General features: G+C 43.3%; 2 protein-coding genes across 3 annotated transcripts in view; one reads left to right on the top strand and one right to left on the bottom strand.

The window, feature by feature from the left end:
* Positions 1-8,569, bottom strand: part of tyw5 (tRNA-yW synthesizing protein 5) — a 46,111-nt gene extending 37,542 nt beyond the window's left edge. Inside the window, exon 1 of the mRNA XM_078228811.1 lies at positions 8,437-8,569. Within this exon, the coding sequence (XP_078084937.1) occupies positions 8,437-8,517 (81 nt within the window). The 5' untranslated portion in view covers positions 8,518-8,569. The remainder of the gene's footprint in view (positions 1-8,436) is intronic.
* Positions 8,570-10,841: 2,272 nt separating this feature from the next.
* maip1 (matrix AAA peptidase interacting protein 1) lies at positions 10,842-25,160 on the top strand. Of its 2 annotated transcripts, none has more exons than XM_078228803.1 (5): positions 10,842-11,185; positions 16,726-16,797; positions 17,431-17,557; positions 19,630-19,780; positions 21,799-25,160. In XM_078228803.1, the coding sequence occupies exons 1-5, from the start codon at positions 10,877-10,879 to the stop codon at positions 21,875-21,877; spliced, it is 738 nt and encodes a 245-aa protein (XP_078084929.1). In that variant the 5' UTR covers positions 10,842-10,876; the 3' UTR covers positions 21,878-25,160. The 2 variants fall into 2 exon arrangements, with proteins under 2 accessions (XP_078084929.1, XP_078084930.1); XM_078228804.1 differs by having other exon boundaries at positions 10,859-11,185; positions 17,431-17,527; positions 21,799-25,136.
* The last annotated feature ends 1,490 nt before the right edge of the window (positions 25,161-26,650 follow it).

Below are 26,650 nucleotides of genomic sequence, written 5' to 3'. Positions count from 1 at the left end.
CCCTCAGTGTACCCTAACATACGTCGGAGTGTGGCGACTAGGGGATTTTCACAGTAACTTCATTGCAGTTTAATGTAAGCCTATGACACAAATAAATAAACTTTAAACTTAAAAAAAATGCAAAGAATGATTTATATTTCAATCATAGCACCTTAAACCCTTAAAATAGAGTCGCACAGAGTTTCATGGGAGCACAGCTTAGCGAGAGGGCTACTCAAAACAAGAAATGTTCAATAAACACAGAATTGTGCAGTTAAACAAATGTTCACCTTCCTTTCAAAATGAAGCTGAATGCACTTTAAACCATTCTGCAAACCATTCTGACAAAACTACCTCCTTCCTTCGAGAATATTCTTAATCAAGGCAGTAAGTGACTGAGAGTTGGCCCTGAACCAAAGAACCTCTCCAGATACAGGCCATGTTCATTACACTGAGATTTCACATTATCCACCTTAATACGTCTCAATAAGTGAGTGACTATTAAGAGCATTTCTTTGCTTCATACTCTTGCGGGGAGGAGTAGGGGGGGGGGACAGGTTCAAATGTTCATCCTTCTTCATTTTTAATACCACCTCATCAAAAATTGAACAAGGACTTTAATTCCCCAGATATTTTAATTCCAAATTTATTAATCCAAATGTCTTGCTCGTGTGTGGGAATGATGTTCACAAACTCTGAATGTATCTGAGAGGCAGAAGCTGGATTCTTAAGCCTACATCCAGCACAACTTATCATCTCAAAGTTCAACCCAAAATACTTAGTACTTAACATTAAGCACAGGAATCTGGGCAACTCTAAAATATCTTATTCTCAAACATTTGAGAATGTGATTAGCACTGCAGCCTCACAATGCCAGGGACCCGGGTTCAATTCTGGCCTTGGGTCACTGTCTGTGCGGAGTTTGCACGTTCTTCCCGTGTCTGCGTGGGTTTCCTCCGGGTGCTCCGGTTTCCTCCTACAGTCTGAAAGACGTGTTGGTTAGGTGCATTGGCCGTGGTAAATTCTCCCTCAGTGTACCCGAGCAGGCGCCGGAGTGTGGTGACTAGGGGATTTTCACAGTAACTTCATTGCAGTGTTAATGTAAGCCTACTTGTGACACTAATAAACAAAATAGTAATCCACATGATGAGCATGTTACAGCCGTGTAGCTCATAAAAGGTCAATTTCCATCCCCCCCCCTAGCCACAATCTTGTGTCATAATAATGAGTCTTTACTTGGGAGAACTGTAATGAACCAGACAATTCTGTTCACATATGTGGGAAGTTGCAGACACTACAGATACAACCTTGTGTTGATGTGCATTGAATGTGTAACTAACGCTTTCCTTATACAGTTCCTTAGATAGTGCAGCTGACATGAGTTGCTGTCCCCTGAATATAAATTCAACCTTGTTAGCTTGTCTTGAAAATCAAAGTAGTAGCAGAGGTACCCAGGTACCTCCGATTGGTCCCAGGTTAGGTGTCCTGAATGATTACACAGAATTACCCCAGCAAGGTGACCAAATTGTTTCCAATGCGACTCTACAACCGGAAGTGATTCGCAATGATCGATTTCTTCCAGTTCACGTATAAAATCATAGGTGTTCTGCTGGCATGCTTTCTTAGTGTATCTGCTACGACCAACATCTTCCCTTTCTACGAGAGGTTCTCAATCTGTATTTTTTGCAGTCTTAGCAGCATTCAATCAAGTTGTTTGATGCATTGTTTAGTGGTTTGAGTGCAATGATTCCAATAAGCCACGACTTTCAATGTTCACCATGTCCCAAATGACAAAGGTTTCAGATTTGTCGCAGGCTAACACGATTGCTTGAAGTTCTTTCTCAGCCTGTGTATATCTTATCTGCTGCTGTTGATGCTCTTGATACATTGGCGACTAATTGTCTATTCTGCTTCATTGCTGCTCCAAGGCCATTCAAGATCCATCGAATTGTCAGGTGATTTCTTTCCTGGAACTGGTTTGGAGGGTAGGTCTTATGAGGAAAGGTTGAGGGAGCTAGGGCTGTTCTCTCTGGAGGGGAGGAGGCTGAGGGGAGACTTAATAGAGGTTGATAAAATGATGAAGGGGATAGATAGAGTGAACGTTCAAAGACTATTTCCTCGGGTGGATGGAGCTATTACAAGGGGGCATAACTATAGGGTTCATGGTGGGAGATACAGGAAGGATATCAGAGGTAGGTTCTTTGTGCAGAGAGTGGTTGGGGTGTGGAATGGACTGCCTGCAGTGATAGTGGAGTCAAACACTTTAAGAACATTTAAGCGGTTATTGGATAGGCACATGGAGCACACCAGGATGATAGGGAGTGGGATAGCTTGATCTTGGTTTCAGATAAAGCTCGGCACAACATCGTGGGCCGAAGGGCCTGTTCTGTGCTGTACTGTTCTATGTTCTATAACTACGATGAGTCTGCTGGTCGCTGCTTCTTTGAGATGTTGCAATGATAATTTGTGACTCCATGACCAATCTGCATCCAGCAGTCGCTGGACCCCTGCTGCATCAGTCAGTGATGTACCTTTGTCTGGATCAACACAAATTTCTCTTCCTGTAGCAACATGCCCTGTAAAAGCTACTTTTTGTCCAGGTACGTTCACCTTGTCCATGTTTAATGCAACACAGTATACATGGAGAAAAGCTTCCAAATGCTGTCATGGTTTCAAACAGCTACTTTAAGTATTTCTGGGGCTGGCACAGTGGTTAACGCTGCTGGCCCACAGCACCAGGGACCTGGGTTCGATTCCCGGCTTGGGTCACTGTGTGTGTGTAGTTTGCACGTTCTCCCCGTGTCTGTGTGGGTTTCCTCTGGCTGCTCCGGTTTCCTACCACAGTCCAAAAGACATGCTGGTTAGGTGCATTGACCATGCTAAATTCTCCCTCAGGGTACCTTAAGAAGCGTTGGAGTGTGGCGACTAGGGGATTTTCACAGTAACTTCATTGCAGTGTTAATGTAAGCCTACTTGTGACACTAATAAATAAACTAAACTTTCTCTGAAACTGATGGTTCCAAAATCATTTACAATGATGTCTATCCGTGTAGTCCTTCTACCACCTCACACATCCTGTATTGAAGACTTCTGGCATTGAGCTGCTCCAAAATGGCTAACATTTCCAGTGGTATCGACCAAAGGGTGTGTGGAATGCGCTAAGGTATGATTGTCCATGGGGTTTATGTGCCAAAATCCACCGTGGTGTTAAGAAAAGCAATGACTAAGCTCAAGCCTGGAAGGGTGAAACCACGATCAGGCAGGGGTCGAGGCTAGCCCATTGCACTGGGGGGGGGGGGGGGGGGGGGGGGGGGTGTGCTGACATCTGCGATCGTGGTTTGCCTAAGCCAGGGTAGAGTAAAGGATCAGGGTAGCCAATGAGGTTAAACCGAGGTTTTACCTGATGCGATTTCTCAAAGCCATCTCAGCGTTAGATCAAGCGCAGGATGGGGTGCAATGCCTCATCCTGTCAGCTTGGATCTTGTCTCTCTTGTGGGGATCATGAATTGGATTGAATTTGAATTTGTTTTTTAGAGCAAGAAATGGATTTGGATTTGCCTGGTCCATTCTGAGCATTGGCTTGTAACTTTAAGTATTGAGTAAAAGTTATTTTAAAAAAGAGTTTTGTCTTCAATAGTCAGCAGAGGACAATACTCTTGCTTGAAAGCTTCAAGTCTTTTGGATATGGGTCGATGTGTACTATGCCATTCTGCTAAGTTCCAACTTCTATCAAAGTGATGCATGAGGCCACTGTTGTTACAAGGACGATGATGCTCTGCCTGACAGGAGCATAGTAAGAAGTTTAACAACACCAGGTTAAAGTCCAATAGGTTTATTTGGTAGCAAAAGCCACACAAGCTTTCGGAGCCCCCAAGCCCCTTCTTCAGGTGAGTTGAAGGGGTGAGTTCTTCACCTGAAGAAGGGGCTTGGGGCTCCGAAAGCCTGTGTGGCTTTTGCTACCAAATAAACCTGTTGGACTTTAACCTGGTGTTGTTAAACTTCTTACTGTGTTTACCCCAGTCCAACACCGGCATCTCCACAACAGGAGCATCCACAGCTTCTTCCAGCCTCAAACACAATGCAGGACATGTTGGACTGGCTTGTCAAACTGATTCAACACCCTCCATCAACCTGCCCTGCCCCATGGATGAAGATTCAAGGAGGTTTCAGTATTAAACACGGCTTGGTCAGTGGCTTGTATTTGTCGAGCATGTACTCTGCTGCACCAGTGCAGGAGGTTCTATTCATATCATCTGGAGTGAATAATGTTCACGGCCAGGCAGCTCTTTCCACCCAGCAGAGGACAAACTATCGCACTACATAGATGACAAGAAATCATCATAGAAATCATAGAAACCCTACAGTGCAGAAGGAGGCCATTCGGCCCATCGAGTCTGCACCGACCACAATCCCACCCAGGCCCTACCCCCACATATTTACCCACTAATCCCTCTAACCTACGCATCCCAGGACTCTAAGGGGCAATTTTTAACCTGGCCAATCAACCTAATCCGCACATCTTTGGACCGTGGGAGGAAACCGGAGCACCCGGAGGAAACCCACGCAGACACGAGGAGAATGTGCAAACTCCACACAGACAGTGACCCGAGCCGGGAATCGAACCCGGGACCCTGGAGCTGTGAAGCAGCAGTGCTAACCACTGTGCTACCGTGCCGCCCTACAAGCTTACAATCCCCTCTTCCACCTGGGGTCACAATGCCGCACCTGGATTCATGCCTGTCCTTTTAAAGGGAGCCTTGAAGCATTTGTAAGCTGCAGCACCGGTCTTAAGTAGCTTGACATTTGCTGGCTTAAAATCCCATTTGGAGTTTTGATACGGGTAAAGTGCAATCGCTTATCATTGTGCACATTTGTGTATCTGAAACCTTGGGTCGGTGCCTGACTCCAATTTCAGTGCAACACTGCAAGTCATCCAAACCAACAGTCCTGACATCAGAAATAACAAAGTCTGTTTCTGTGCCAGCGTTGTCACCTACTGCTCTAGTTATCAGTCAATGTGCAGATGATTCTTTTCCACAGCACTCCGCCAATAAATGCTTACTTTTGCTGCACTCGTTTCACTCAGGAGTAGGGCACAATTTATGGAACTGATGTCGCTTCCCACACTTCCAGCATTTACAAGTCTTTGGGGAGTCTCTGGCATTCCCCTGAAGGTTGCCCCTCTCTCACTTTCCAGGCCCTTTGGCTTTCTGAGCTCACATTCTGTCCACTCAAATCCCCAATCATTTTATTAGCACCACTATGCTTTCAGAAGCTCTTCAAAAAGGTGAGGCTAGTCTCTAGAAGCTGCCTCTCTCTCATCTTCGTTTTTTAATTTATTTGTGTGGGGCATGGGTGTCACTATTTATTGCCCACCCCGAGTTCCCCTTCAGAAGGTGATGGTGAGCTGCCTCCTTGAAATGCTGATACAATTGAGTGGCTTGCTAGGCCATTTCAGAGGACAGTTGAGAGTCAACCACATTGCTGTGGCTCTGGAGTCACATGTAGGCCAGATCAGGTAAGGACGGCAGATTTCCTTCCCTAAAGGACATTAGTGAATCAGATGGGTTTTTCCCACAATTGACAGGAGTTGGGACGGCTTGTTGAAGTTGTGTAAGACATTAGTAAGGCCACACTTGGAATACTGTGTACAGTTCTGGTCACCCTATTATAGAAAGATATTATTAAACTAGAAAGAGTGCAGAAAAGATTTACTAGGATGCTGCTGGGACTTGATGGTTTGAGTTATAAGGAGAGGCTGCATAGACTGGGACTTTTTTCCCTGGAGCATAGGGGACTTATTGGTGATCTTATAGAGATCTATAAAATAATGAGGGACATAGATAAGGTAGATAGTCAATATCTTTGCCCAAAGGTAGGGGAGTCTAAAACTAGAGGGCATAGGTTTAAGGTGAGAGGGGAGAGATACAAAAGGGTCCAGAGGGGCAATTTTATCACACAGAGGGTGATGAATGTCTGGAACGAGCTGCCAGAAGTAGTAGTAGAGGTGGGTACAATTTTGTCTTTTAAAAAGCATTTAGACAGTTACATGGGTAAGATGGGTATAGAGGAATATGAGCCAAATGAGGGCAATTGGGACTAGCTTAGTGGTTTAAAAAAAAGAGCGGCATGGACAAGTTGGACCAAAGGGCCTGTTTCCATGCTGTAAACCTCTATGATTCTATGACAATGGTTTCATGGTCATCAGTAGATTCTTAATTCCAAATATTTTTTATTGAATTCAAATTCCACCCTCTGCCATGGCAGGATTCGAACCCAGGTTCCCAGAACATTAGCTGACTTACTGGGTTAATATCTAGCGATAATATCGCTAGGACATCGTCTCCCCTTTGTGTATAGGTTTTTGGGGAGGGAGGAGGAAAACGTCCGGGTGTGTATGTTTGTCTGGCTCGCTCCCAGTCTCAGGGTTCTTTCTCTCACTTGCTCTCTCGTGCAGACTTGCTAGCCTGCAACTCTACTGTCCCTCGTGGAGTCCTTTAGGAGCCTGCGGGAGATGGCAAGAGAGAGTGAGCGTGCAGGACAAAGGCTAAGAGAGCACGCTCTGTGAAAACAAAACAGAAACCACTCATCCTCCCCACGGCGCCCGCAATTACAGGCTGCGTCTCTTCTGAACTTGCTGCTGATAGGCTCACTCAGCAGCAAGTATGGGAGAGAAACAGCAACTCCTGCAGAATCTTTCATTGAGCTTACTCATAGAGTGAACACCGGGTCTGCGGGACGGATAAAGAGGGTTAGCGGGCCGCATCTGGCATGGGTGTTTGGAAAGGCCTACGATAGTTGAACACACTGTAGTTGTCAATTAACTGTCTAAGTCGCAGAGCCTGTCAAATATGTGCCACTAAAAGTGAAAGTTGCTTTAAATAATCGCCATTGCTGTTGTCACCATGTGTCAGACCTCCTTAAAGAGTAGTTGAAACCATGTATAGTTAGAAAGAAAATCAATGTCATTAACTAACAAAAAACATGTTAAACCTGCAGGAGCCAGTGTTGGGTCCCACATGTCTACTACATATGGGGGCACAGACACGCATACAAATTCACATGTAACATCTGTGTCTATATTGCAAACACCAGCACGTACAGCAGAAAAATCAGAGCACCAACATCTGTTAGTATCTGTGGCTTGAGATGTATGCAACTTTGAGAGCATTAATGCAAACTTTACATATACAGCTCCAAAATCAGCCACAAATTAAGAGAAAAATGTCTGAGTAGTTAGTAAGGCATCTCCAGCAGAAGATTAATTTACAGTGAATTATTATTCAAAATACTTTAGGAAGACAGATTATTTGAATTGAGAGGTGGATACTCAGCGAGACCTTGGCGTCCTTGCGCATCAGTCGCTGAAAGTAAGCGCGAAGGTACAGCAGGAAGTAAAGAAGGCAAAAGGTATATTGGGTTTCATAGAGAGAGGATTCGAATATAAGGATAGGGATGTTTTGCTGCAATTGTATTAGGGGTTGGTGAGGCCACACCAGGTGTATTGTGTGCAGTTTTGGTGTCCTTATCTGAGAAAGGATGTCCTTCTTATAGAGGGAGTACAGCAGAGCTTTACCAGGCTGATTCTTGGGATGGCAGGTCTGACATATGAGGAGAGACTAAGTCAGGTAGGATTATATTCAGTGGAGTTTAGAAGAGTGAGAGGGGATCTCATAGAAACTTTTAAAATTCTAACAGGGTCGACAGGAAAGAATGTTCCCAATGGCGGGGGAGTCCAGAACTAGGGGTCAAAGTTTGAGGATAGTTAGAACTGAGGTGAGGAGAAATTTCTTCATCCAGAGGGGGGTGAATGTGTAGAATTCACTCTCATAGAGAGTAGTTGTGGCCAAAACTTTGTGGGATTTCAAGAAGAGATTAGATATAGCTATTGGGGCTAAAGGGGTCATGGGATATGGGGGGAAGGTGGGATCAGGATATTGAATTTGCTGATCAACCATGATCATAATGAATGGTGGAGCAGGGCTGAATGGCCTACTCCTGCTTCTCGTTTCTATGAGACTTTTCTCACATGAAATGGGAGTTAGAATAAGGGAAATTAGATAACACACACGAGGAAGGAATATTGTTCATGGTTGAGAACTCAATCTGAAAGCTACAGATTGTACCAAATACTTTAGTAAAATAAACATAAGGTCAATGTTTTTGCTGCAGTTTTAAGATGTAAGCTATTTAACTGACACCTGAATGAAAATCCATGTTTAAAATTCTTACAAGAACTTTAATTCTCACTCGTTCAAAACTGTCATCAAATCTTTAGCGTTAAACTAAAATAATTACATTTTCCTACAATAATTTTATTCTCAATTTCCATTCCTCTCAACGAAAGGAATTCAAGTTGTCTTTAAAAGGCGGGATTTTTATTTTAACGGTTCAGATGTGAAGCTTTGCTGAATTTGCGAGTGTTTGAAGGTGAAGGGGAGGAAGGTTTGTGCTTACCAGGGGGTAAATGCGCTGCAAAAAGCTCTCCTTATCCACATTCCCGAACACAGCGACTGCAGCCCTGCTCACAGCATCCATCTACACACTGTCCACACCCAATACAACCCGCCCGCACACACACACCACACACACTGTTCCTGGGGGAGGAATACACACACACTGACAGAGAGATCCTGGGAGAGTGAGTGAGAGAGGGAGATCCAGAGTGAGAGAAATCCTGGGAGGGAGAGAGAGACAGTAAGAAGTCTAACAACACCATGTTAAAGTCCAACCATCTCCACAGGGAGAGAAAGATCCAGAGAGAGAGAAATTCACGGAGAGAGAATCTACAGAGAGAACCCTGAGAGACAGAGAGAGAGAAATTCTGGGAGAGAGATAAATTCTAGGAGAGAGACAGAGATCCTGGGGGAGAGAGAGATAGGCAAACAAGCAGACCTAGCAAAATATTTGATGTGTTTTATGCACAATATACAGCATACAGAAATGAAAAGAGCAGCTGAGAAATCCATAAAATTGTCCAAACTTTAAATGTTACTGATTGCATTCAAACTCAGTTAAATGTAGCAGCCATCACAAAGGTGAAATTGTTTTCATTATAGATTATAAACAATCTATAATATTCATTCATGATAAACATTATCAATATCAAACACTAGCAGAGACCTGCAAAATATTTATGCTCAGATTAGTGCCGGAGTGTGGCGACTAGAGGATTTTCACAGTAACTTCATTGCAGTGTTAATGTAAGCCTACTTGTGACATTAATAAATAATAAATAAATTTTATTGCAACAGTATTCTTTAAATACAGGATTTCTAGTTGATCTTTCTCCAAAGACTTTAACAGAATCAAAACTTCTTACTCTGGAGAAAGCTATATAAAACTGTCCATATGTGTAAAAACCCAGGAATAAGAATACAATATTTAATTTTAAAAAATATTTTATGGGATGACGCTGGCTAGGCCAGCATGAGAAGGTAGTGATGAGCTGTCTTCTTGAACTGCTGCAGCCCATGAGTTCAAGTGTCAGGGCTTGTGATTTGTTTATAATCTTAAAATATGAAAGTCTAATTGGGAACTGTTCTTTCCTGAGTTGAAAAGACAGGTTTACATCTGACGGGCTCAATATTTTTGAAGGAATATTTCCATAAACCCTGCCTATTAATAATTTCAGCATCTATCATCAAAGAAAGCAGCCTCATAAAAACATAGAGGATAGGAGCAAGAGGAGGCCATTTGAGCCTGCTCTGCCATTCATCACAATCATGGCTGATCATCCAACTCAATAGCTTAATCCTGCTTTTTCACCATTCCCTTTGATACCTTTAGTCCCAAGTGCTATATCTAGCTGCCTCTTGAATACATTCAATGTTTTGGCATGAACTACTTCCTGTGGTAATGAATTCCACAGGCTCACACTCTTTGTGGGAAGAAATGTCTCCTCATTTCTGTCCTAAATGGTCTACTCTGTAACCTCAGACTATGACCCCTGGTTCTGGACACCTCCACCATCGGGAACATCCTTCCTGCATCTAACTCTCATCTTGCTCTGTGAGAAAGTCAAAAGAGGGAGAGACAAAAGGTACCTTTTATTAAAGATTGGGATGCATCCAGAATGTAGGAGCGGCACGGTGGCACAGTGATTAGCATTGCTGCCTCACAGCACCAGAAACGTGGGTTCAATTCTGGCCTTGGGTGATTGTGTGGAGTTTGCACCTTCTCCCCGTGTCTGCGTGGGTTTTCTTCAGGTGCTCCAGTTTCCTCCCACACTCCAAAAATGTGCAGATTATTTGGATTGGTCATGTTGAATTGCCCATTAATGTCCCACGGTGCATAGGTTAGAGGGATTAGAAGGGTAAATATGTAAGGTTACAGGGATAGGGCGGGGGAAGAGGGTCTGAGTAAGATACTTTGTCAAAGAGTTGGTGCAGGCTTGATGGGCCGAATGGCCTTTTGCACTGTAGGGATTTTATAATTCTAGTTTAAAATTTATTTATTAGTGTCACAAGTAGGCTTACATTAACACTGCAATGAAGTTGCTGTGAAAATCCCCGAGTTGCCACACTCTGGTGCCTGTTCGGGTACACTGAGCGAGAATTTAGCACGGCCAATGCACCGAACCAGCACGTCTTTCGGACTGTGGGAGGAAACCGGAGCACCCGGAGGAAACCAATTATGTTGATTTGAGGAGCAACCAGATTATTTAACAGGTTAAAGCCACAAGTTTGGAAACATTGCAATATATCGTGTGCAGCTGACAATGAAGCTATGGTGAGAGATAAGTCTGTGCTGGAACTCCTGCACTGAGACAGTGGCTGCTGTCAGTGGTGAGGAGTGGCCTGAGGCGGAACCTTTGTTCAGGGCTCGGTTATTCCTCCGGACGGATGATGGTGTGGGACGGCGCTCGGCCAATAGGAGAGGAGGAGGCCGAGTTAAGATGGCGCTGGCGGGCAGGGGCTGGAGCCCGGCTCTCCTCAGCCTGTGCCGGGCTGGTCGGCTGCCCGGGGCCGCTCACACCGTGCGGCGGGGCCTGGCACCCTCCCGGCAGCTGCCCACCCTCGGGCCGCTCCCCTGGGCCCGGAGGTACAGCAGCGAGCGGCAGCCTGGGCAGCGGACTAAGAAAGTGGTGGTGGTCGGCATTCCAAACCCCTTCACCTGGGCCCGCACCAGGATGTATTTCTTCCTGATCAGAGCTTATTTTGATCAGGACTTCACCTTCGACGAGTTTTCTGCCGGTGCCAAACAGGTGAGCTCCCTGGGCCGAGTCAGAGTTCACTTCAGAAAGAGCTTCACCAGAATTTACAATGACTATAAAGCACAGAATGGCGCCATTCAGCCCATCGTGTCTGTTCCTGCTCCCCTTTTGTTGATATTTTGTCTGCACTTCAGTCCCACGCTCCTGATCTACGGACACCCGGTGCGGAGAGGGGGGGGTCGGGATGGCGACCTCCTCGTGAACCTGCTCCTGGGCCTGGCGAAATGCGCCATTTACCGGTCCAGGCTGCGGGCGATCGAGGGGGCCGTCCATCCTGACTGTCTTCCCCTCTACCGCGGCTACGTTCGCGGCCAGGTGTCCCTGGAGAGGGAGCATGCGGTGTCCACGGGCGAGGTTGACGCTTTCCGCGCCTGCTGGGCACCGCAGGGGTTGGGGTGCATTATTGACCCCAATAATCACATTTTAATTTGATGTTTTTAAGTTTCCTTTGTACTTTGATTTCTGTTCGGGCTGTTCCCCCTCCTTTTTGGGGAGCTGCCCCTTTTACTTTGTCCTGATTTAATCTGAGTTTGTTTACTTGGTTTGGTTTGACCTAAAAAGAGGGCAAGAGCAATTCAACTCATCCCCCTCTCCCCACCTTCATCAGTAGCCGTGCAAATTAGAGTTTTGCAGCACAGAGTCCTGTCGGCCCATCGTGCCTGTGCTGACTATCAAGCACATTTTCCAGTACTTGCTCCGTAATCCTGTATGCTATGGCATCTCCAGTGCTCATCTAAACGCTGTGAGGGTTCCAGCCTTTCAGGCAGCGAGTTCTGGATTTCCATCACCTGCTGGATGAAAAAGGTGTTCCTCAAATCCGCTCTTAACCTGCCCTTTACCTTAATTCTATGTCCCCCACCCCCCGTTATTGACCCTTCTCTTAAGGGGAAACATTACTTGCTATCTGCCCCTATCTCTGTCCCTTGTTATTCTGTATACCTTGATCAGGTCCTCCCTCAGCCTTCGCTGCCTGAAGAAGGGGCTTGCAGCTCCGAAAGCTTGTGTGGCTTTTGCTACCAAATAAACCTGTTGGACTTTAACCTGGTGTTGTTAAACTTCTTATTGCGGAAAACCACCAGCCTGCCCAGCCTCTATTCATCTTAGAATCTTAGAAATCTTAGAAACCCTACAGCACAGAAAGAGGCCATTCGGCCCATCGAGCCTGCACCGACCACAATCCCACCCAGGCCCTACCCCACATCCCTACATATTTACCCACTAATCCCTCTAACCTACGCATCCCAGGACACTAAGGGCAATTTTTTTTAGCATGGCCAATCAACCTAACCCGCACATCTTTGGACTGTGGGAGGAAACCGGAGCACCCGGAGGAAACCCACGCAGACACGAGGAGAATGTGCAAACTCCACACAGACAGTGACCCAAGCCGGGAATCGAACCCAGGTCCCTGGAGCTGTGAAGCAGCAGTGCTAACCACTGTGCTACCGTGCCGCCCATCTTCTATTCATAGCTGAAGTTCTGCTTTATTCCCCCAGGTCTCTTCTCTCCGCCCCCCTTTTACAAATTTGAAGGGGCTGCTCATCTTGCTTTGTCCCTCCATTTATTTAATTTTTTTAACCAAAAAGAATGGCAACGTCCTGGTGCATCTCATGTGCACTCGCTAGTGCAATCACATCCTTCCTATAGTGGTGCTGAACCTGCAGATACATATCTAGTTCCCTTTTGAAAGCTACAATTTATTTGACCTCCACCACTCCCAGGCAGTGTATTCCAGATCCTAACTATTTGCTGCGTAAAACATACTTTTCCTCATGTTGCCGTTGTTTCTTTTGTCTTTCACTGTAAATCTGTATGCCCTGGTTCTTCACGTTTTCACTGATAGCTCATAAATTTGAACACACCTATCAAACGTCCTCTTGGTATTTTCTTCTCCACTCTGCCCACATAACTGAAGTCCCCTATCCCTGTGTTCATTCTCAAATCTTCTCTGCAGTTTTTCTAAAGCCTTTACATCCGAAAGTGTGGTGCTCAGAATTAGACACACAACTCAAGTTAAGGCTGAACAAGTACTTCATAAAGGTTCAGCATTTGTTTTGTACTGTATATCTCTATTAACCTGGTGTTGTTAAACTTCTTACTGTATCTCTATTTACACAAGCCAGGATCCCACATGCCTTTTTAACCACTTTCTCAACCTGCCCTGTTACTTTTAATGATTTACAAGACCACGAGATGGGAGTAGGAGTAAACTGTACAGCCCATCAAGCCTGCTTTGCCATTCAATGCAATCATGACTGTTGTTGGACTTCGATTCAACTTTCCCACCTGTTCTCTGTATCTCTTGATTCTCAAAAATCAGTAATCTACCCATCCCAGCCTTAAATATATTCAACAGTGGAGCAACCACAACCCTCTGGGGTAGAGAATTCTAAGGATTGACAATTCTGAGTGAAGAAGTTTCTCCTCTATCCTAAATGATTAACTCTGTATCCTAAGGCAGCATACTTGTATCCCCAAATCTCTTTACTTCCAGCCTCTTTTGAAATTGTATCCTTTAATTTACATTCCCCCTCTTTCTGCCTACTTCACATATCTCTGCAGCATATTTCATCCACCACCCATTCCACTTGCTTGTCTGTGTCTTTTTGAAATTTATCATCATCATCATCTCCTCAGTTCACAATACTTTCCTTGTGTCGTCTGCAAATTTTGAAATTGGGTTCTGTGCCCCAGAGTTCAAGTTATTAACATGAATCAAGAAAAGCAGTGGTCCCAGTACAACCAGTCTTCGAAAACTGACCAGGTCCGTCCCTGACCAGGTATTGGTTTTTTTTTTTTGCTGCCCATGTTCTTGAGTCCATCCATCTGGATAGTGGGTTGATACCAGCTGCATGAATATTAGCTGCTGTTTCCCAGAGTGGCTGACACAATTTGAAGCACTTTTTCTAGAGTGGGTTTTCAATTCTTTGTGAATGGAAATTTTTGCATTGCTTGCATCGCACTGAATGAGAGGCAAGGGAGTGTGGGACTGCACCGGAAGCCATCCTGGTCAAGTGGACCTGACTCCATCCTCATGGGGGATTTTAATTGATGATGTAGCCAATTTGCATACAATAAGGTCCCAATTGCTACAATGGGATAAATGCCCAGATGATCTGTTTTACAGGGGTCAATGAATGTTACTTGGGACCTCTTCTATTCTTTGCCACAGTTACTAATTTCAGTTCTGCTTTTTTAAGTGCCAGTTGCATCCTACCAGAAATCAAATTAACAAATGTGCTCCCTTTTTAAAAGGGACATGAGCAAAAAACTTCAAAACTTAGATAAAAGAGGGAAACTTACCAAATACAAATAGTCATAGAGGTTTACAGCATGGAAACAGGCCCTTCAGCCCAACTTGTCCATGCCGCCCTTTTTTCTAAACCCCTAAGCTAATTCCAATTGCCTGCATTTGGCCCACATCCCTCTATACCCATCTTACCCGTGTAACTGTCTAAATGCTTTTTAAAAGACAAAATTGTATCCGCCTCTACTACTATCTCTGGCAGCTTGTTCCAGACACTCACCACCCTCTGTGAAAAAATTGCCCCCTGGACCCTTTTGTATCTCTCCCCTCTCACCTTAAACCTATGCCCTCTAGTTTTAGATTCCCCTATTTTTGGGAAGAGATATTGACTAGCTGATCTGTGCCCCTCATTATTTTATAGACCTCTATATGATCACCCCTCAGCCTTCTATGCTCCAGAGAAAAAAGTCCCAGTCTATCCAGCCTCTCCTTATAACTCAAACCATCAAGTCCCGGTAGCATCCTAGTAAATCTTTTCTGCACTCTTTCTAGTTTAATAATATCCTTTCTATAATAGGGTGACCAGAACTGTATACAGTATTCCAAGTGTGGCCTTACCAATATCTTGTACAACTTCAACAAGACTTCCCAACTTCTGTATTCAATGTTCTGACCAATGAAACCAAGCATGTCGAATGCCTTCTTCACCACTCTGTCCACCTGTGACTCCACTTTCAAGGAGCTATGAACATGTACCCCGAGATCTCTTTGTTCTGTAACTCTCCCCAACGCCCTACCATTAACTGAGTAAGTCATGCCCTGGTTCAATCTACCAGAATGCATCACCTCACATTTATCTAAATTAAACTCCATCTGCCATTCGTCAGTCCACTGGCGCAATTGATCAAGATCCCAAATGCTGTTGCTTATGTCAATAAAACACTCTGGTTCATAGAATCCCTACAGTGCAGAAGGAGGCCATTTGGCCCACCAAGTCTGTACCAACCACAATCCCACCCAGGCCCTATTCCCATAACCCCACACATTTACCTTGCTAATCCCCCAACACTAGGGTCACTTTAGCATGGCCAATCCACATAACCCGCACATTTTCGGACTCTGGGAGGAAACCGGAGCACCCGGAGGAAACCCTCGTAGACACGGAGAGAATGTGCAACTCCACACACACAGTGACTGAGGCCGGAATTGAACCTGGGTCCCTGGTGCTGTGAGACAGCGGTACTAACCAGTGTTTCATCCTTTATTGTTGAGGAATACTTTGGACAAGCTGGCAGGCACTCTAAGCTCCCTCTCTAGCAAGACCAGACATTGACTTAGCCACAGCAGCGAGGCAGAAGGTCAAAGTGAACAATCCTTCATCTGCACACTGCCTGGACCTGTTAATAGCCATGTTGGACAGACTCCTGAGATGGGAGGATAAGGCATGGGCTGACGCTATGGTGTCAAGCCTGGTAACTATACCAAGGTGGCATAGTGCCAGAGGCCTGTATTCAATTCTGGCCTTGGGTGACCGTCTGTGTGGAGTTTACATATTCTCCCTGTGTCTGCGAGGGTTTGCTCCGGTTTCATCCAAAACTCCAAAGATGTGCGGGTTAGGTGGATTGGCCACGTTAAATTGCCCATCAGTGTCAGGGGGATTAGCAGGATAAATATGTGGGGTTCCCAGTATAGGGCCTTGGTGGGACTGTTGTTGGTGCAGGGTCAATGGGTCGGATGACCTCCTCCTGCATTACAGAGATTCTGTGATTTAGTCTATGATTTCTCCCCTCTGTGCCAGTAAGCCCAAGATTAGGACTGAATTGCTGCCACAAATTGAGGTGCAGCCCCTTCAGATGGTGGAAGAAGGGCTACAGCCACTCATACTCGGGATATGGGAAAGGCACCCATGTGCAAATGTTACAGGCAATCTGGGTGACTGCTCACAGTGGCTTAAAAAATTATTTGGTAGGAGTGCTCTCATCAATATCCTCTACCCCAGATTCCCAGTGGAAGAGGGGAGAATCTCCCACATTGAGTCATGTACCCAGGTTTACGTGGTAGTACATTTATAGTGGCTAATTAATGTAATGTGTGCCCGACAGTGACTCCGAATTGAATAAAAGGCCTGTGTTTATTGCTTGCAATGCAGTGTAACATGATGAAATATTTCTCTCATTTTCTCCCAGCTGCCAGTTGTGTTGTAGATATAGTTTGATGCTTGTACCAGATATACCGGTTTACGAAAGTAAAGCTTCAAATAATATTCATTTGACTTCTTCCATAGGCCTTCTCAGAAGTGTCAAAGAAGCTTTCAGAGTGCAATTTTGATGAATTGAAGGATCTTGTATCAAAAGAGGTAAAATGCAATTTATATTAACCAGATTTTTAGACCTTTTCTGGTAAACAGTGATAGGTTTGTGATAATTTCAACATTTAACTTGTGAATTATGTGTTTTGAAGGGGAATGGGTTCTTGTCCCAGATGAATCCTAAGTAGCACTTGGAAAAACAAAATGCTGTGGCAACATCTGCATTCGCCGCATTTCAGATAACCAACGTTGCAAATGCAATGTGGCTCAGCAGTTTGAGAGGATCCATTGAAGTGTGTTTGTTTCCTATCATTAGCCTATCTATATTCTCAATTTTGAGTTTTTTTTAGTAAGTACTAAGCTGTGACATTTCAGAAGCGAGAAATGGTTTGAGGTTTTTTTTGTTGTTTACCGAACACAACCTCAACATTAGCTTTTGCCCAAGTAAAAAGATTTGAGACATGCTTTGTACATTCTTGGCTATTAAATCTTTATGGAGGTGATACCTTGCTATCATTCTTTTCCTGGAAAAGATTTGATTTGGTTTATTATTGTCACATGTATTAGTATACAATGAAAAGTCTGATGGCAGCAGGGAAGAAGCAGTTCTTGAAGCTCTTCTGTATTAGCTCCTGTGTCTATCAGTAGGTCTGCCTTATTATCCAATTGTTTTCTGTACAGGCATTGGAAGAAGTGGAAGAAAAATGCTTAGCTTTGCCAGTTAAACGCAGGGAGGCCTTAGCTGCTGACCTGAATGAAATTATGTACAGCACGCCAGGTGATGTTGGTATTTATTATGATAACCAAGGTTTGTTTTCTTTATTACACTTGACAGCTAAAATGATGGTTGATTTTGCAAAGAATTGTCCAATCAGAAGCTTCCTATTACATTTATTATGCACTTTTGAAACGTGTATTCCTGGAAATTTGCTGCGTATTTGTGGAGCAGGATCAAATGCTAGTATTAACAGTAATGCAATGTCATGTGGTTTGTTACCACTGTGGGCGGCACGGTGGCACAGTGATTAGCACTGCTGCCTTAAAGCGCCAAGGACCTGGGTTCGATTCCTGGCTTGAGTCACTGTTGTCTGTGCAAAGTCTGCACATTGTCTGTGTGGGTTTCCTCTGGGTGCTCCGGGTTCCTCCCATTGTCTGAAAGACGTGCTGGTTAGGTGCATTGGCCATGCTAAATTCTCCCTCAGTGTACCCGAACAGACGCCCGAGTGTGGCGACTAGGGGATTTTCACAGTAACTTCATTGCAATGTTAATGTGACTATGTGAACGAGACTATCATTGTCTATGACTTCATCCTAGAGGCATTTGATAACATTGCTCTTAGTGAAACATCGCTCACATTTCCTATTTATTAAAGCTGCCCTTGCTACATTTTCAATCTTATTCCTTGCTCTAATCCATGGCAGTGTGACATTCATTCTCAGCTCCTGTCTTGATATCTGCTCTTAGTCCTCTGGCACCTTTCTTTCTTAAATCCTTTCTTGCCCCTCTGTAGCTTCTTATCCCCATGTGCCTACTTAGCTGACGTCTTCTGCCTTCCACCCTGAACAGTTCCTAATTGGTTATTTCTTGTCACCCAATTCCACTTTCTGATTTCTCTGTATTTCTGTCTTCAGTGAATCTCACTGGTCGTGTTAAGCAGCTGGTGCCCTCGCCCCACCCACGAATTCTCTCTTGACCTCCTCAAAATGCCCCGGCACCTGAGGCTCCCACTTAAAGAAGTCTAACAACACCAGGTTAAAGTCCAACAGGTTTATTTGGTAGCAAATACCATAAGCTTTCGGAGCACTGCTCCTTCATCAAGGAGGATGACGAACAATGACGAAGGAGCTGTGCTCCGAAAGCTTATGGTATTTGCTACCAAATAAACCTGTTGGACTTTAACCTGGTGTTGTGAGACTTCTTACTGTGTTCACCCCAGTCCAACGCCGGCATCTCCACATCATGGCTCCCACTTTAGACAGGCATTTCTGCCAACTTTCCCATTTTGTTGAATATCTCAACAATCTACTTCGCACCTTCTGTAATTATCTCTCTCTCAAGGGAAACCAACCACTTCTCCCCCTTCCCTTTGCAACAACATCTCAGTGTTCTCTTCTGGCTATCCATGCACTGGATTTGCTAAACAACTGCCTTGCTTTCTCGCTTTGAGACCTACATCCCCTCCAATCTTCTTTTATTTTGCTCATTGTTCTAGTTGCCAGCTCGTGTCCTTAAATCTAAGGGTTGACCGTGACTCTTAGAACTGATTGGTTTTTTGGCCAATCTGGATCTGGCGGGACTACTTAAAGGAATGTTGCACCACTCTTTCCTTCTTTTACATTGTGAATTGAACTTCAAGCTCTCCTCATCCTACCCGCCACCAATATCATACTGCTGTTGAAATTCATAACTACGTTCTTGCCACATCCTGAAACCACAGGGAATAATTGAGGTCCGTTGCACGGATGCATTTCAGGGGAGAAAGGAAAATAGGGCTGTTCTGATTGGGTGATATGAAGAAGGGTGGGCGAGGCTCATGTAGAGCGTGCAGTACCAGTTGGGCTGAGTGGCCTGCACTGGAAATGCAGGTAATTGAATGAACACTGCATCGCTCTGCCTTCTGCCCCGTTAACTCTGCTATTCACAAATTGCAACTCTGCCAAGCATCTCACAATAATATTTGTGATGGGTATGAAGGGTGTTGGAGTCGTATGGGTCCAGGGTTTTCTTTAGTACCTGCAACTGTGCTTTATTTTTTTAAATAATTGTGCTAGTTCTAATGAGCTCAGTCTGTATGGATATAACCTGGGACTTGTTTACTGCAGAAGTGAATGTTGTTGAGATGTTCGAAGCTGCTGGCCATTAACTTTTCATCTCAACAGGTAGAAAGTTTGTCAGTATCATTATGCGTTACTGGTACCTGACCGATGCTGACCTTCCTGATGAGACCCCTGAGGGAACTAAAGTGTTTCAAGTAGTATTTGGCGATGAAAGCAGCAAAGACAGTAAGCGTCTGCTCACGGCAAATTATGAGTAAGTTTTTAAATATCAGTTTGTACTGCACTGTTGGGAGTTTTGTTGGGTGTTTATTGATGGCATGTGAGTAAATACAGAGAGAAACTGTAATTGTGGAAGTCTGCCATCCTTACCTAGTGTGGCCTCCAGAGCCACAGCAATGTGGTTGGCTCTCAACTGCCCTCGGGCATCTAGGGATGGGCAATAAATGCTGGCCAGCCAGCGACGCCCATGTCCCACAAATGAATACGCGCATTGTGTGTATTTGACTCTCAGCCAAAAGCTGTAAATATTCAGTTGCCAATGCGACCGGCCACTCAAGTAGGCTTGATTTAGGTGTGTTTTAATTCTTTCATAGGATGTGAGCATTACTGGCAAGGCCAATATTTGTTGCCTTTGAACTGAGAAGCTTGCTCAGCCAATTCAGAGGCAGTTAAGAGTGAACGCCACATTGCTGGGGGCCTGGAGTCACCTGTAGGCCAGACTGGGTAAGGACAGCAGCAGTGTACCAGATGAGTTAACAACAATCGACGATAGCTGCTATGGCCAGCATTACCTGGGCTAGCTTTATTTAAGAACTGAATTCAAATCCCACCATCTGCCATGATATTTGAACCCGTGTCCCGAGAGCTTGACCCTCTGTTTCTGGATTATCAGTCCCCAGTGACATTACCACTACACCACCATCTCTCTGCTTTCAGCCAACTTACTCTGATGTTATTTAGTTGCAAATAGTGGAAGAGCATAATTCATTTAAAAGTAAGGAGTAAGTTCCCTTCACCTCGGCTTTAATAAAACAGCTGGATTGAAAGTCTCATCTGTCCACTGAGTGCCCAAATTATAGGATTACAATCTGAGCCCAGTGCACCATTTGTCTGGGCCCAAAGCACAAATAGGCCTGTGATTAGCAATCCCGCGAGGTGTCTGGTCACCACTGGTGGATATAGGAATTAATAACTGACACCTTTCTGAGGTTGGGGCATAGTAAAAGGAGTTTTTTTTGTTCTGTAACAAACCGTGCTATACTTGCAAATGCTTGATGCCTGACTCTGAGGAATGGTATTTTCCTTAGAATGAACATTCTTCACCTTGATGAGTGCATTTTTATTAAAGAAATGGTTGTAGAGCATAATGCAATTCAGCTAGAAAAAATAAATATTACCATGTGACTTCAGTGCATTTTCTGTCCATTTTAAGAGTGTTATACAGTTGAAATTTTGAAGGCAAGGAGTTACATAGAACAGTACAGCACAGAACAGGCCCTTCGGCCCACGATGTTGTGCCGAGCTTTATCTGAAACCAAGATCAAGCTATCCCACTCCCTATTTTGGCTGAGAATCTAGAAAATCTAACTGCGAAAGAATAATCAGTTTGAAAATCTTTATATCGCAACTGTTTTGCCACATAATCAGCTCACTTTAGAGACAGCATTTTAGGAATCCAAGTGAAATTTGATAATGGGTGCACTTGAGATTGAGCTAGTTAATTCATTAAAATGAAATCATTGGGAAATGTGTTGGGTTAGAACTTTCTATAATGGGAACGATAGAAAATAGCAAGGTATCAAATGCATTGCTCAGTGTGAATAATGCATCTTGCACATCAACAAAGTCCCACATTTGTAAATTGGGAGGTGGCGAGGGTACAAGTACTCCTGAGGGAAAACAGGGACAACTCATTTAGATTGCCCACTGATCTAGCAGAAGCTACTGAAATGTTTCTAAGTATGAACATGTGATAAAGAAAAGAACATACTTGGCTGTGACACTTCATGATGGTCACTGTCAAGCATCATTCGTGACAAATGAAGAATTGGATGATGTATCAGAGAATGTCTGGAGCCAGTGGAACCAGGTTCTAGTTAAACGGAGGACAGTAGAACATTTGTGAGGTAATCTGGGCTATTACTACATTTGTATATCGACATGGAGATATATAGTGCTTTTAGCACTTTGAAAATTATTCTTAAAACTGTCTGGTAATGTTCTTGTGCTGCTCTTAAATTTAACTAATGTTCCATTCTTCACTGAACTTAGATTTCGACGTGAATTTACACAAGGTGTGGAACCTGACTGGACTATTACACGGATACAACATTCTAAATTATTGGAATAAATCTGCTGAAGATCTTACTGTAAGGATATTACTGCTTGTTTCACAACCAACCAGAAAGACATGCAAGACTGACCCTCTTTTGATTAGTATTTTTTATCCTGTAAAATTTGTGCACCATATTAGATGCTGGCATTACATGAATGGCGTTTTCTATGCTGCGCAAACTGTTGTGAATGATAGATTTAGATTGTAATTGAAAATTTTGTCACAGAATTACAAAACGTTTACTTTTTTAACATGCATATGGTGGACCTCCTGATATTTCTCCAATTGAGTTTCATTTGGTGTTCTCAGCAGACAGGAGTAAGTGGGTCTGGATAATGGCTATCTGCTGCAATTTGCAAAATAAGTGTCACCAACTTCAATGAAATTGCAGCAAGTAAGCGCACTAAGACGACTTAAAGGTACGCCGTGATAGAGAGGTGAAGAAAGGGGAGAAACACTTATTGTTATAAGATCTTGTAAAATGTGCAGCAGAATATAAGTTACCGAGAATAATCCAATAAACCAAGTACATTTAAGTTCTTGACCAAGATCACAAGATAATTACAGATATAGGAAGCTAATTTGTCCGTCTTAGTTCATGCATCAAGGAATATCTTGGAGTATCCCATCACAATATCCATCTGGTTCTTAAATGATTCCCAGGGTTTTTGGCTTCACTCTACCCGAAAGTGCATTCCATGCCTTGTCATTGTGTATGCAACGCGCATCCTGATATTGATTCTAAACTTGTCTTTGAACCCTCTTTCACGCTCCCCTTGCTCCAAGTCCTAGTCAAACAATTATTTTTTTCAGTGTCACCCTAACTGAAAACCTCTGGCACTAGGCACCAGCCTTATGGGTCACCTTAGCACTGCACCCAGTTCTTGAATGCCGCCTTTTGCATCTGTGACCAGAACTGGACACAGTTATCAAGATTTGATCAGAGCTTACAGTCATCCTTACAGTCCGAGTCATGCCTTCCTTTGACCATTATACCACTGTTCTGGCTACATAATTCAACATTTACTTGACATCTTTGGTTGATGTTCTAAATTGATTAGTCATGTTAACATTCAGCCTAAGATTCCCAAGCTGCTCTCAACTTATCCTATAACTATTTGTGTATCTTTCTAGGAGTACATATGTTGCCTATTTTTCCTTTCTCTGTGCAATATCTTACACTTCTATATTAAATTTCACAACTGTCAATTTCCTATACATTTGCATTCTGTTCAACTCATTTTCAAATTGTTTCCTGTCTGAGAATAGCCAGTTTTCCCACAGAATTGTGTTATTTGTATAGCTCACAATGAATTACTAACAAACATTCTCAATATTAACGGTTTTGCATAATTTTTTTTCCGAAGTTGTTGACTTTTTGGTTCCACAGGCAGTAACTATCCTCAAGTACCTCAGTTCGAGTAAGCTGTTTGATCCTGTTTTCCACTGATACAGTTTCCCAGTAGGGACCACTGGATGCTGATCTGATGGGAGCTATGCATTGTTTTTTTTTCTCCTTTCTTTCTAGCACACGGAAAGCCTACTATCACCCACTTGAATTGACAGCCCTCTGCAGAGTCAGTGGCCTTGTGGCTGTTTTTCATACAGGCAGTGTGCTCACTAGCTGAACGATGGCAAAACTTATTTTAAATGGAAGATTTTCTGGTAGTCAAAACAATGCCAGACTGTTCACTGGTTGCAGTTGAAATGCAAAACAAGGAAGTTTCTTTTGACTGCTGTCATCTCCCTACTTGCAGCATCTAACTGGTTCTTTAAACAATTTCAGTGTCTTGTTCTTGGTTACTCTTCCTGCCAACACATTTGAGCTGCTGATCGATTTCCTTGAAGAAATACTACCGAAATGTGCTCTTCACAGCCCTTTATTGGGCAGCACTTGGCAAACCAATTGTCAGCATTGACTACTTTTAGGTAAAACCTGCCAGTGCTTAATGGGTTAAATGGTCGCCAGTTCATGTTTGATTCAAATGCCCAGTTCGTGTTCCGTGTGGAATGTAAAGAACTGGGTGATTTTCCCACAAGGAATGGAGAGACAATTGGAGGGTAAATGAACTCGTCCCTCTTCACTTTTCCCTGTGAAAGGGGGGAAAAAATGACTAAGTGAGTCACTGTACTGCTACCTCCTGAGCCAAGGTTTGAGTTAAAAGTGCGCCAGGCTGGGTTCTCAGATATGAAATAGGAGACCTCTTGGGTCAAAATTATTGGCCATTTTGCTAATTAAACAAGGATAAAAACACTTACAGGTTGAAAATAGTTCGATCTGTTTTTCACCTAATCTCGAGAATAGTCTCTGCAGTGCCCCTTTTATAATTGTCTGTTATTTATATGGTTACTGCAGATGCCAATTGTCTGCTTTCCATTTATTAATGTATTCTTATTGCTCCCAATGGGAGTATTATTGTAAGGGACTACTGTACTGAAATGCAGTGACAGATTTACTGAAAATCCCTTGATGCTCTAACCTCCCCTTCGCTTGGGGTAAACACTGTGGTTTGGTTTTACGGGGTTCATTTTTGTATCAAGGAAGGAAACACTTGTTCTTGGAACATTAATTGAACATTGAAAATGTGTTTTTTTTTTTGTTTAATGAGAAGTGCTTTCAAGTTGTACTATCCTTCAATGTGATTCTTGTTGCACCTAAGGATACATTTGGCCACTGCTCATATTTGCATCCACATTTGAGCTGCTATTTTTGACTCAGTTGGGTGGAAGCTAATTCTACTGTAAAGGGACTAGCAGGCTAATGCTGCACTGTCCTTGACCACTGCCCTGTGGTTGCTAGGTACAGTGTAGGAGGGTGAGGATCAGATAAAGCCCCTCTTTCATCAAGGATTGGGAAATTTATGGAATTGGATTCAAAAGGAGAAAGTGAGAGTTCAACTGCCCATTAACTCTCAATTTACTGACAGGAAACCTATTAGTTTCTGGAGTTGAGATAAGCTGTTACGTTGACTTTTCAGAATTGAAACAAATATTTTCTGGGAGTTTTGTAACAATGAATTCTGATATCTGTCTGATGGTGCTAGCTTCACTGATAAGAGCTTGGAGCACCATCTATAATCCACCATTCTATTTTTTCCATACTCAGAAATAGTGGAATATGAACCTCATAAGACGGACCACAAAACACGGATTTGATTTTTTTACTGTAGTTTTCTTGATGTTTTCTAAAATTGTAAGTGGTACATACTGATTTTTTTTTTTGAAACATCAGTTTTGAGGATGAAAATGTGTTTTTAATGAATAAATCTGCTAGAAAACAAGTTCTCCTTTGAGTTCTTATAATAGTGAGACTGAATTACTGAAGTAAAGCCCAAGACTGATATGTGGCCTTTGAAAATGTAAATGAAACTTGACTTATGAGTATCACGGTCATTCATAATTCTACTTGTATTGCCTGCAAAATACCTGATCATACATAGTTGCCTTACTTAATCCTGCAAAACATTTGAGCTCCAAATTTTCATCTCTTCTAAATATTTGTCTGCCCCCTCCCCATATATACACACACACACACACACTCAATTAACTAAATATTAGGTTTAATATTGTGACCAGTATTAGGCATAGTATTGGAGTGGCAGGCTTACAACACATCTTTATATATATTGAAGGGGAAAAGAGTGGATCTAAAACTAGTGTTTTAAACTTAAATAAGGGCAACTATGGGCATGAAAGCTGAGCTAGATGAAGTGAACTGGGATACCAGGCTAGTGAATAGAGAGGCAGTGGCAGGCATTTGAGGAATTTCAGAATATATTCCTGCTGTAAAGAAAAATTCTAAAGGGAGGAACCACTATCCATGGTTAACTAAATTAAGGACAAACACAACTGCAAAGATGAGTGGCAGGTCAGATGATTGGTCAAAGTCTAAAGAACAGCAGAGAATGACTAAAAGGTTAGTAAGGGGAATGAAATTAGAGTATGAGAGGAAGTTAGCTATGAATGTGAAAACGTTTCTACAGGTATTAAAACAGGAAAAGAGTAAGTAAAGTGAGTGTTGGTCCTCTAGCGAGTGAGAATGGGAAGTTAATGGTTGATAAGGAAATGGCAGATGAACAGATATTTTGCTTTTATATTCACTATAGAGGATTCAAGGAACATCCCACTAATAGCTGTAAATTGGGAGCTGGAAGAGAGTGAGGAACTTGGTGAAATTACAATCAGTAGGGAAGCTGAACTGAGCAAACTGATGGAGCTACAGCTGACGAGCCTCCGGGTCCTGATGGACTTCATCCTAGGGTCTTAAAATAGGTGGTTAATGAGAGAGGTGAATTTGGTGTTAATTTTCCAAAGTTCATTAGATTTTGGAAAGGTTCCATCAGATTGGAAAGTAGCAAATATAACGCCTCCATTTAAGAAGGAAGGGAGGCAGAGAACAGTAAGTTTTAGGCCAGTTAACTTGGCATCTGTCACAGGAATGACATTAGAATTGATCATTAAAGAGGTTATAGCTGGGGGCCGAGACAGGTTTAAGGTAATTAGGAAGAGTCAACATAGTTTTATGAAAGGGAAATCGTGTATAACCAATTTATCCGAGTCCTTTGAAGGAGTAACATGCTGTAGATAACAGCCTGTAGACGTACTGTACTTGGATTTCCAGAAAGCATTTGATAAGGTGCCACATCAAAGATTATTGCAAAAAATTGTGGTGTAGGGGGTAACATGATGAAGATAAGATTGGATGAAGATGAACAGCCTGGATGAAGATTGGCTGCAGAAAACAGAGTATGCATAACTGGGTCTTTCTCTGATTGGCAGGATGTGTCA

The sequence above is a fragment of the Mustelus asterias genome, chromosome 14, assembly GCF_964213995.1.
Source record: "Mustelus asterias chromosome 14, sMusAst1.hap1.1, whole genome shotgun sequence".
NCBI lineage: Eukaryota > Metazoa > Chordata > Chondrichthyes > Carcharhiniformes > Triakidae > Mustelus > Mustelus asterias.
This window is presented reverse-complemented; position numbering and strand designations above follow the sequence as displayed.